Below are 13,126 nucleotides of genomic sequence, written 5' to 3'. Positions count from 1 at the left end.
TGGTAATTCTATTTTTAATTTTCTGAAGAACCTCCATACTGTTTCCCCTAGTGGCTGCATCAATTTACATCCCAACTAACAGTCTGCAAGGATTCCCTTTCTCCAATACTTGTTGTTTCTTCTCTTTTTCATAATAGTCATTCTAACAGGTGTGAGGTGTTATCTCATTTTGGTTTTGATTTGCATGTCTCTGGTGATTAATGCCTTTTCATGTACCTGTTGGCTATCTGTATGCCATTGAAAAAATGTTTATTCAAATCTTCTGCCCATTTTTTAATTGGATTATTTATTTTTATGCTACTGAGTTGTATGAGTTCTTTATATATTTTGAGTATTAACCCCTTTAAACATACATGATTTGCAAATATTTTCTCCCATTGTGTAGGCTGCCTTTTCATTTTGCTGATGGTTTCCCTTACTGTGCAGCTTTTTAGTATGATGTAATCTCACTTATTTATTTTGCTTTTGTTGCTTTCGCTTTTGGTGTTAGATTAAAAAAAAATCATAGTCAACGCCTATGTCAAGGAGCTTACCACATATGTTTTCCTTAAGGAGTTTCATGGTTTCAGGTCTTATGTTCAAGGCTTCATTCCATTTTGAGATAATTTTTGTGTATGGAGTGAGACAGTGATCCAGTTTCATTCTTTTACGTGCAGCTGTCCAATTTTCCCAACCATTTATTGAGGAGACTGTCCTTTTCCCATTGTATATTCTTGGCTCCTTCATCATAAATTAACTGATGTACATGGGGTTATTTCTGGGATCTCTGTTCTATTCCATTGATCTGTGTCTGTTTTTATGCCAATGCTATACTGTTTTAATTACTGTAACTTTCTATTATAGTTTGAAGTCAGGGAGTGTGATGTCTTCAACTTTGTTCTTCTTTCTCAAAATTGTTTTGGCTATTGTGTGTGTGTGTGTGTGTGTGTGTGTGTGTGTGTGTGTGTGTGTGTGTGTGTGTGTGGTTCCATACAATTTTTAGGATTATTTGTTCTATTTCTTAAAAAAAAAAATTTTGAAATTTTGGTATGGATTGCACTGAATCTGTAGATTGCTTAGAGTAATATTGCTGTTTTAACAATATTGAATCTTCCAATCCATGAGCACAAAATGCACTTCCATTTATTTGTGTTATCTTCACTTTCTTTTATGCTCTTTTTATGCTTATGAAGTTGTATTAGGATGCAGAGTAAGTGCAAACTAAATAGTGGGATAAAAGGAAAGAATGCATGAAAGAGCAATCACATGGAAACAGAAATTTGTAAAAAGGGAAAATGTCAGATTAAAAATGGGTGGTGTATGAAAGCAAGTACATAAATATTAGACCTAAAACAACTTAAAGAGAGGAATAAATATTTCTTAGTGTTTTTTCTCATTTCTGAATGGGAGATTTTCATTCCTATATTCCATATGTTCGCTGGGGAAATCTTACTTTCTCGTTGTAGATACTTTTAGAAAAAAGTATGGCCTGACCTGTATACGGCCACTAAATCATATCTGATTGCTGCCTGATAGGCAGCAGACGCACAGTCTACTTGGGAATTTTACGATGATCCTTTGACTGCCTGCTCAGCTGCTGGGAGTGGCACCAAATACTGTGTTTTCAGTCTACCTAGATTGAACTGAAAGTGTCATTGCTCTTGTGCCCGGTGGGGAAAATATTTGCAAAGAGCTGGACGTAAAGAGATTTTTTTTAATGATTAGAAAGCTATGTCATTCTTACAGCCTACTTACAATGCTTAAGGTAAGACGTGAAACAGAAGTGGTACAATAGGGGACTGGATACTGTGAACAATCAGCAGATTGGCAGCAGCATTTAAAACCTAAGCACTGGATTCTACCAAAGATTAATTTGCATGTGTGTGTATATATATCTATGTATTTTTGTAGTTTGAGGTTTTAAATTAAATGACCACTGGAGTGTATTTCAAATCACACATTAAATACATTGAATTGAAATCCCAATTTGGGCTTGCCATTTGTATGTCCTGCTGATTATTTTTACAGAACTGAGATTTTAATCTCAAAAATGAAAATTTACCAAAGCACTCAAATTGGGCTTTTTGTAATATTTTTCTTCTTTTTTCCCTACTGATTCCATTTAGCAAAAGCAGTGACTATCCTTAGTGAGTTAAGGGAGAAACCAGCAAGGTCTTGACTTTTTTCTTTGTAAAATCAGTGTATTAAAGTTGTACTGTGGTTTGTTTACTGTGTAGACTTTGCCATGGCCATGACTTCCATAGAGTGATTATTTTGATGAAGTTTGATGATTAAAGTTAGTCTTGCATGAGGAAAGAGTACACTTGGGAAGCAGTGATGGATGGACTCCGGTCTTTGGAGTGTTTAGCCCCGCCAGCATTTTCTAGTTGAATGGAAATTCACTTGCCATGTTGGTGTGGGTGACAGTGAATGGACTGTCAGACTTGAATGTTTCCTAGAAAAAGATTGAAAGAGATCAAGAAGGATAGATGACAAAGTGAATATCCACATGTGTTCCAGTTTTTCTCAGATATTTTTCTGCTTTGATGAACATCATTACTGAAATAATAAATGTTAATTAATATCTGAGTCATTTTTTGTAAATGGTAGTTTAGTATTCCAATTAGACTAATTAGTATACAGCATAGCTTGATGACATGACAAATCATAGAGCAGAACATGTTGACTTGTCTCCATTATAACATGTCAGCTAATTCACTTGCTCAGTAATGACAAAAGAAAAGAAAGGTGGGGAATCAAACAGTGACAATGGCAGCATGCATAAAGTCATTGTGACCACATTTCCAGGTTTTTATTATTTTGTGGTGCTCCTGAATGCTATGGGTCATTGACATTTTACATAGTTTCTTTTCCTATTGGTAAATCATAGCCCCTGACCGAAACCTTTGATAATAAGATCATGGGTAAATAAAGAGAATAGGAATAAAAGATGACTTTCAAATTTTCCTAAGTTTACACGTGCTATGTAATGCTCAGTGTTTTATTTTCCCAAGATTATTCTTTGTAAACTTGACAGTTACCTGTGTCTTTGATTTATTTTTTAGAACCTATGAGAACCCCAAAGACTTTGAAGATTGCTGAGATACAGGCAAGACGCATTGCTGTGGACTGGGAATCCTTGGGTTACAATATTACTCGTTGCCATACTTTTAATGTCACTATCTGCTACCATTATTTCCGTGGTCATAATGAGAGCAAGGCAGACTGTTTGGACATGGACCCCAAAGCCCCTCAGCATGTTGTGAACCATCTGCCGCCTTATACAAACGTCAGCCTCAAGATGATCCTAACCAATCCAGAAGGCAGGAAGGAGAGTGAAGAGACGATCATTCAGACTGATGAAGATGGTATGCTTATGCTTTGTTATCTGAAAAAGGAGAGTTATATAATAAGAATTAAGAATTGCTTACAGTTCTCCCTACTTTATCCCAAATTGAATTGGATTCTGATATCTGCTAAATGCATCTAACAAGGTTAACTTTGGAAAGAGTTTGCATCTAAGAAAAATGAGTTTGCATCTAATATTCTTCAGAGTAATATCAAATACTGTGTGAGCTAGACCTCTGCTGTTGTCTTCTTTTATACAATGCTAAGAAGTAGCAATTAGACTAAAAGTCCATAGTTTTCTTATCAAGTGTTCAGAAACGTTTCACTGTTTTTCATGGCACTATATTGATTACCTTTTTGCAAACCAACAGTAGTAGCTTTCACTTTCCTTAAATTTGAAAACAGCACTGTTTACCTAGACCATTCATTTTTAGATAGTTTTACTTAAGTCTAAATACAAAAGAAGACCAAAGTTCATATCTTTAAGTATAAATAACACCCTTTTATCATATCATCAAACTATCATCTTTTATCCACCTTACTACCATCAAATTTTGCCTAAATTCTATGTGTTTCTTAATTATTAAATGATAGGAACATTTATATTAATATTCTGTATGTGCAGACTGTTACTGCACTACAGTATGTCATTAATGTGAATATCAGTACATTCTTTGACTTAACAAAGATGTATCATACAAATTATAATGTTCTAATAATAACAATGAAGTATTATTTCAATATAAGACATTTCATCTGAATATTTCCTTTTATAAATGAAGGCATAGAGGGGGAAAGAGTGGTGCTAATTAAGGAATTAAGGCAAAGCTGAGCTGGGAGTAAGCAGTCCTGAGTTTTCAGTCCTGGTTCTAATAACTCTGTAACCTGAGCAAATCCTTCCTTTCCTCCTATTCCTTCATTTCTCATCATTTCTCATCTCCATATGAAAAGTTTAAATTAGATGCTCTTTAAGTCCATCCCCTTCCAAAATTCTATTTGAATAGCTTTTTAATAGGACTATATTTTTTCTTGCGTTTCAGGAAACAGGATGTGTTTCATACCCAGGTGCCCAGTTTCCCTCAAGTTCTATACTTGTACGTGTGCTCATACAACAAATACTATAAAATGGCACAGATGTGTTTCAAGTTGTCTACTATAAGGGATTTTTTTTCCTTCTGTGTACACATAAGGCTAAATGATTGGCTCAGATGTCTGTTTTGATGCCTACCAAGGATAAGATTGCTATTAAATAGGTCAATTACGTTTTCCAGAAATTTTCCATATCACTTAAAAGCTCTCTCACTCTGAAAAGTGGAAGTAACTCTAGTCTGCTGTGTTTATGTTGTGAAAAAGGGAAGTGAGAGCTTTCTAACCTCACTTAGCTCAGATTTTGAAGGAAACAATTAATATTGTCCTAAAATGCCAGAAATTTCAAATGATGACCTCAGCTATCATGTCAGAACTTTCACCTAATCGAAGCATTAACAGTATTTTGAACAATAAACCCTGCCTCTGATACATAAACACTCATATATCACCCCCCACGAAACACCGTACCTCAATAGATGCTTATGCAAGAAAGAACGGCTAGTATTGTTGTTTCATAGGTGGATAATAAAAACGCAAAGTCTAAACATAGACTCAAAAGCTCTGAAAAATTATTTCATACAGTGAGATAAATATTAAAATGCCTGTATTGTGCTACACATTTTGTAACTCATATTTTTATAATAAGAATGCACTCACATGTTTTATTGCCTGCACTTAAAATTTAAAACAGTATAATTTCTTAATTGATAATATTAGACTCATATACATAAGTTTTGTGCTCCTCTAGCCAATCACTGTCTAACAACATAATTCATTCTGATGGTGTTCTTTGGTATGTTTTTTTTTTTTTTTTTGGTTTGCTTGTCATTCCCACAAACCAAAGAATGCAGTCAGGCTTATGTAATCTTTTTCATATTGTATTAAAATTTTTAATGTATTTTTGAGCACACATACAACAGGATTAAAATCAGGAAGTAAATTATTACAGAATTTTAAATAGATGCATGACTATGCTATTTGTTGTATCTAGATATAATCTTGTATAAGTAAAATGACATTAACTGTGTAGTCAATTTCAATATCATTTCCAATCTTAAACTATTTTAACATCTATTTTGAAGAATATTTTCATTGGTTGTGATGATATTGAGTTGTATATTATTATTTCATAATATAGTCACAGAGTAATTCCTTCTACTATAAGGTATTTTTTTTCTTTTGTTTACACATAAGGATAAATGATTGAAGTACAAACTTTCTATCAGGTATTTTCAAGTATCTCGTTCTTCAAATCTGCCCTTGTGAGTTCTAGTTTCTACATAGAATACATGATGTGTCTCACTGTTCCTGAGGAGGGCACAGAATGTCTAAATCATAAGCTATTGTTGTGAAGATCGATGGATTATGATGATCTAATTAAGTCATTCTTACTAAATTATTGCTGCCCTATATACATAGAAAAAGAATAAATTACCAACCATCTAATAAAAGAATACAATTTCATGAAAAGATTTCTGGGGATATCCATAAATCATGAAAGCAAAGCTAGAGTGATTTCTCACCAGAACCCTAAGGTAGAATTTATATTTAATTTATCGCACACATTTTTTAATAGATGGGTAGAATTTTTTTGTATGAGATTGTTTTCATTTTTTATTCCAGCATTTATAAAATCAATATTATAATGTTAGCTCAGCAGAAAAGCCTGGTTCGGAGACATTTTTTTCTGATACAAAGCTATTCAAAATGTGCATTTATTATATTTTAAAGGTTATAATGCTTATTTAATATAGTCTTGACCAACCCACACTTCATTTCTCCTCTCTTCCATTTTGAAAGTTGTATTTTAAAGGATTGTCTTGTATGCAAAAAAGAAAAAATAGCTGAAACAGCTCTCAAATAAATCACAAGCAGGGGAATAAAAGTCAGCATTCTGTCTCCATTAAAAGTTGTTGATGTGGAAATGTAAAGTGACATTCCCTGATATGAAAACTGCCATGATGATAGTCTTAGTAACTTAGTTTGGATGTACACAAATCATAAGTACAGATGTCTATACGTAGACGTTATCTTCCTTCAAATGTGGAAAGTTACTGAATATCATTTGTCTGTGCCCACACCACATTCCCCTACCTGTTTATGTGTGCATTTTGTAGCTTACCTAAGTGTAGTCTTTTGTCCACTCTACTAGTCCCAGTGCAAGATCAATAGTGTTATACTGTCTTGGCCATACTTTTCCCCCAATCTTTCCCCTCTTACAAATATGACCTGTAGGTTCTAGAAGTGATCCCTTTTGACAAAGTAGAACATATGTCGGAAGACCAGAGAAATACACAAATTCTAGAGAGCATACTTTCCAATTTAACCCCTCTTCCAATGCAGAATTATGCACACATTCTAACTATCTCTATTTGTGAACAATTTGAAATCTGTCTGCCATTTTATAGTATTTGTTGCCAAATTGTGTTTGGTGAACACAGGTAATAATTATCACACCATCCAATAAACATTTTTTCACTGGTCAGGGTCTTGCCTCCTCCCCCAACCCCAAAGGTGTAGAAAGGTGAAGAATTGCTTTTCCTTAATTACTATTGTAAGTTTATTTCATTTGAGTAGAATGGAAACAGCAGGCATTGTCTTGGGAAACCAGCTAATGCCCATGGCAGCCTCTATGGTGCCACAGATTGTACACATAGACCATCATGGACCCACTGCGTTGATGAACTGCACAGCCTGTGCCAACGTTGCAGACTTGGGGGTGGGTGGGGAGTGGATGTCCTTGGTTAACTTCTCCCTGAACTCTCACCTGACAGAGGCATGAACCTATCTTCTAAAGTTTAGTGCTGTCATTTCTGTTTACTGTGGGTTTCTTTTCTGCTGTGAATTTATTATTAATGTGCCAAATTATGTTGGCTGTCCTAGAGGTCATAGCCATCATTTATTGTCTCCTTGTAGACTGAAATACATCTTACTCTTATGACATAGCATTCAGAATTTCTTGATGCTGCTAGCCATGATACATTTCCCTTGATCCAGTGATTTTTAATTTATTTCAATCCTTACAAAATTGCTGTGTAGTCTGAAACTACATTTCTAGATAATGTTATGTGTGAAGTTCACTGAAACGTTAGATTAAGCAAAAATATTAATTAAAAACCGTACTCACCCAATATTGGAGCAATATTTTCAAAAGAAAACACTTTTTTTTAAAGCAAAATAGGGTGGATAAGATATGTTTTTAAACATTATCAGAATAAAAACTGGATATTTATGCAAATAAATAGCAAGTATGTATTTTAATAAAATATATGAAAGGAAAATACCCAAGAGCAGAAGTGTCTTGTATCTTGTGTTTTGTAAATAGGAGCAGACACATCATTCATTGCTGCCACTGAGTGTTGTCAGTTTTAAGACATTTGCAAATGAGGACGGGAATGATGGTTTCTCAGATCTTGTCATACCTGAGGATAATTCAAAATTAGTTATGCTGATTGTTTAGTTTTAAACCAGTGTGATGTTGTAAAGTGGTTTGATTGTTAGTTTTGAAAAGGGGAATTTCATTTAAAAGAGTGAAGCAATGAATGGTATTTGAACCTATTCATCCTACAGTTTTTTTTAATTGAAATAATCAATGCTGTCTTTTTTTAATTATAGAAATGTGCTAAGTACGGCTATAAAAGACAGATGGACTATTAATGGGCATTTTAAATCAGTGCTATATGATTTGGCTTTTGGGTCTAAGGAGTGTTTATTATGATAAGTCATTATTTTATGAACTTTATGAAGACGCTTTAGAAGCTTACAATCTTCAGTGTATCTTTCAGGGAGATATAGCTGTGTTCTTGAAACAAATTACAAGTGAGATCTTCATTTTATTAGAGGTTTACAACAGAGAAAACCAGACTACACAATTTATTCAGCTCTCTAAGGTGATAAAATATTATTTTGAATAAAAATAATTTGGCATTTGTACATTTTCTGCCTTAGAAGTTTATAGATTTACTTTAAATTCCTGTGCATTAAACATCAAAAAACTGGCCATACAGCTTATTTTCTTTTTAAGGACACATTTTAACTTACTTTTTATTTGGTTTATTGAGTTTACATGATCTGTTTTTTCTGTTTCTGATATAAGGATCTTTATAACCGAAAATATATATATTTATAGTGCCTGGCCCAGTACCAGTCAATTCTCTTCAAGGAACATCCTTTGAAAATAAAATCTTCTTGAACTGGAAAGAACCTATGGATCCAAATGGAATCATCACTCAGTATGAGGTACTGGGATAATAAGGAAGTTAACTGAAATGTGGATTAGAAGGAGAATAAAAGGAAAAGGAGGGAAATAATTGAAAAGAAGTAAGAATTAGGGGGTTAAAATTATTATTAGTTCTCCTCTGTTTTAATTTACAAATTCCTTGATAACAAAATTGAATATCAAAACAAGGGTTGTGTGGCACCTAGAATTTTCAGATTTTTAAAGTAAATATATGTTTTTATGTTGTTGTTATAGGGAAGCAGCATGGGCCTTGTCAAATGCCCTTCTGGTAGTTGTAAAGAATGAAGTTTTATCAAATTAAGAAACATTTTATATTGTGATTTAGGTGAGGTCATTGAATGTCAGTGTTTTCAGAGTAAGAGATTAGTACCAAAGGAGCAAAACAAATGATAAACTTGACTTTTCTAGAGTTTCAGTCAACTTTGAATATAAAAATTATGATCTTATTTTTAAATATGAGAAGCTGCAAAGAAGAAAAGAAGGGATCATTTTAATTGCACTAATGTGTAACTCTTTTCCTGTGTTATCAGTGTTGATTAGAGCATAAAATCTTAAATTTCTAGTGAGTATAGAGTGCAGTGCAGGAATGGGATCACTAGTTTAGTCTTATAATTGCAGACTGTATTAGCATACTTGAATACTATTTACATTAAGTTTGTTATGTAACTTGGACAAAATGTAGAATAATGTTAATTATAATAAGCATTTGTGGAATACTTTACTTTCCATATTTCATATGCATTAAAATACATAATCATAAGATTTTGTATGTATGTGTATTCATATTTAAACATACTGATTTATTTTTTTGATAGAAGAAAATAGATGTGTATTAGTCCAGTCAGATATAACTTTAGGTAGATTTGGGGATGGTTGGATGGGGGATGGGTGGATGATTAGATAGGCAATAGATACAGAATGACAGTGAAATAACCATGTCAAAATGAGAAGAAAGAAAAGTGAAAAACAATGTGATTAACTCCACAAAGATGCCCTTGAATACTACTTTCTTTAAAATTTATTATGACTTATATTGAATATGTAATAAGAAATAATATTTCCTGAAACAGGTCAGCTACAGCAGTATAAGGTCATTTGACCCTGCAGTTCCAGTGGCTGGACCTCCCCAGACTGTATCAAATTTGTGGAACAGCACACACCATGTCTTTATGCATCTCCATCCTGGAACCACCTACCAGTTTTTCATAAGGGCCAGTACAGTCAAAGGCTTTGGGCCAGCCACTGCCATCAACGTTACCACCAATATCTCAGGTAGGCAAATGAATTAAGTGCAAACCAGTTGGGTTAATAAAAGCGTGTCCTACAGAATCACATGTGCACTGAGGGAAGTTCATCTCACTTACTGAATCTTTAATGTAGTTATTCATTGAAGGCACTTTAGAAAGCATTTAAATACAGATTATTATTGGTTTGATATCCAAACCCAAAAACATCTCAAATAATTACTTCTATTTGACAGTGGTCTTTTTAAAAATTACCTTATCTTAATTAGAAGTCTTTAAAAGTAATGCATAGACCTGTTATACATTTGAGGATTTGGTAATTATTGTGGTATCTGATCTTTACTGTAAATGGATTTTATCTAAAAAATAGTAGAAGATCCTTGATCTTTGTCTCTCGGTTCCATTTTCTTTGACATTCCAATAATTTTAAACAAATATGAGCTTTTCTTACTCTTAGAAATTCCATATACATTCATTAAATTTCAGAATGTAATGTGTAGGATAATTTAGCTGATAAACAAATACAATTAAATTTCACATTATGTTATGCTCACAGTTTCATACTTTGCATTTGACTGGATTGTTTACAGATGTGATTTCTCCTTCAGTCAAATCATCAGCTAAACCTGATTAATTTTTTGCCAGGGATTAGCATTGTGATATGCCCTAAATCTACTCCAGCTTATATAATGTTTTATCTTTTTTATTTAAGATTACTAAAATAAATATTTATGTAATAAGTTAAATTTGAAAAATGAATGTTTTAAAGAATTAACCACTTAATATATTAAAATACTGATTTTGAATTTCTAAATTATTTTTGTTTCTTTATGTTCATTTTCATTACAGTTGTAGTATAGCAAATATTGGTGATCTGTTATAATACATCGCTAAAAATTTTTCTACTATTGTACTATTTGTATCAGAAGGAAGCTACATATTCTATTTTTTTAAGTCTAAAATTTTATTTGGAAATGCTTTGACTATAAAAGAAACTTTAAAAATTTATACCATGAAAAAAAATTATTTCAATATGAGCTATGGTTCCTTTTGCATAAATTTGATTTAATTTTAATATTCTGATTTAAAAAGTATTTTAAAATGTTATCCATTATGTTATAAAATAGCAATGCATTAAAATTGAAAACTCATTTCCTGATGAAACAAAGCTAAGTCATGAATTTAAAATATTTATTAAATCACTTTACTAGAAAATATGACTTGGAGATACCATGATATAGTGAAACATGTTTCCTATCTTCTAGAATTAGCAGTAATGCTATAAATGGATACAACCCTTCAGTAGAGATACCTACAAAATGTACATGAACTTGTAAAACTGAAAACAAGGAGCAATTGGATGTTATTGAGAGCCATTATTTATTGTGGTTCAGACACAGTGCCTTTTATTGAATAAAAAATGTATATTTAGAGACCAGAACACCCATCTATCATTTTCTTTGAATTATTTAAATGCAGTTTCACTTGAATCAGCTGATGAACATAGTTACTTGATTTGGACTTTAAAAACGTGATTGTAATCACTGTGTCTTGGTAATGCGTAGTAAATAATCAATCTAATACAATTTATGGTTAGTGTGGTTCTCAGCATCACTTAATAATTTATTGTTATTTATTCCTTGAGTCTAGTAAATATATTCCTCAGTATTTTAAAAGCGATTTCAATAAAAATATAATCAGGTCATTGAGAGCATGTTTTATGTATCTGTGTGTGAATGCAGAATACACATAATATATAATATACATATAAAATAGACACATACACATATGTAATAGACATATATTGTGCATATTTAATGTCTATTGAGTCTACTTCCTAAATAACTCTCAGATATTTTTCCTCTTTCTAATGTCACTGTTCCTTCTCTTCCCTCTGAACTGTATTTTAAAGAGATCATTGAAATATCTTTCATAGCAGTATCCTTGCCTTCAGACTTACCTTACTTCATTGTATTTTTCCATCGATCTTCCTACAACACTTATTTCCTTTCTGAATTTTTTTCAAAATCTAATGCATTGTGTCCTATAGGATAAAGCTCAAATGTGCAAGTGTGGTCAACATTTGTGGCCCTTCATTTGATGTCATTTTATGGCTCTTCCCATCCTCCACTCCTGCTCATGAATCCAAAAATCCACGCATAGCAAATTGCTTGTATCTTTAGAACATACCATATCCTTTCACATTATGATTTCTGCAAATGAATTCTGTTTCCTGTCTTTGCAAATAAATTCTGTTTCCTGTCTTTGGAAGTTTATGCCATGCTTTCTCTTCCTGATGAGTTTTCACTCTCTTTTAACATACAGCTCAAACATCACCTAAACCCTGAAGTCTTCTCTGTCTCATCTTCCCAATGACCAACACCAGCATAGACTAGTGGTTCCAGACCAACAGCATCGATGTAAAGTGGAAACTTTCTAGACATGCACATTACCAGGCCCCTTCCTAGACCTGCTGAATCGGAAACTCTAGGGTAGAAGGGCAGCAGTCTGTGTTTTAGGAAGCCTTCTAGTGCTTCTGAGCTCCCTAGTTTTAGAACCACTGTTTCAGCAAGTTAATTTTCTCCCCTTTTGGTCACCTAATATTTTATTGTATTTTTGTTTGCTTGCTTATAAGACTCTCACTCTTGATAAAATGTGAATCCCTACTTTTACTTCCATAAATATCAGAGACTGTGCTTCATTTGTCTTTACATTTATAGTACTTCACATAAAATTTGACACATAGTATGTATTTAGTAAATGTTCAATGACTGAATAAAATACTTTAACCTTTTTATTAGAGGCCATTTGTTCTCAGTTTTTCTGATATTGCACATTTCAGGGTTTGTCTATTCCCTTAAACCTCTTTTTACCACATGGAAATAATTGAAAGCTATTTGCAGTTACTTTTCCCCCCAGATCAAGATTAGGAAGCTCCACCACATCCTAAACTTTATCAAATAGTTTGAAAATTTCTAAGTTTCTCCTTTTCCAGAATCTGGCAACTAATGCACAAGTTCATATAAAAACTAGAGTTGTCATTCACCACACTCCCTTGATATATTTCTATTGTGACCATAGTGGTGAGAGCAATTCAGACACTAATAGCAGGTCATTCCACAGCCATTAGGGCATGAACAGTACCACCTCACCGTGCAGTCCTTTAGCTCAGTTCCTGCCATTTCTGTCTGCATATCGGCATATCCAGCATCTGTGTCGTTCCTAT

At 33.0% G+C, this 13,126-nt stretch overlaps 1 protein-coding gene across 12 annotated transcripts in view; it reads left to right on the top strand.

The window, feature by feature from the left end:
• PTPRK (protein tyrosine phosphatase receptor type K) overlaps window positions 1-13,126 on the top strand; it is a 552,018-nt gene that overhangs the window by 441,678 nt on the left and 97,214 nt on the right. For all 12 annotated transcript variants that reach the window (XM_073219592.1, XM_073219587.1, XM_073219589.1 and 9 more), the window contains 3 exons: window positions 3,045-3,347; window positions 8,546-8,655; window positions 9,727-9,928. In XM_073219592.1, the coding sequence (XP_073075693.1) occupies window positions 3,045-3,347; window positions 8,546-8,655; window positions 9,727-9,928 (615 nt within the window). The remainder of the gene's footprint in view (window positions 1-3,044; window positions 3,348-8,545; window positions 8,656-9,726; window positions 9,929-13,126) is intronic.

This window comes from Manis javanica, chromosome 13, assembly GCF_040802235.1.
Source record: "Manis javanica isolate MJ-LG chromosome 13, MJ_LKY, whole genome shotgun sequence".
Taxonomy (NCBI): domain Eukaryota; kingdom Metazoa; phylum Chordata; class Mammalia; order Pholidota; family Manidae; genus Manis; species Manis javanica.
The sequence above is the reverse complement of the archived record's forward strand: the minus strand, read 5'-3'. Positions and strand labels throughout refer to the sequence as shown.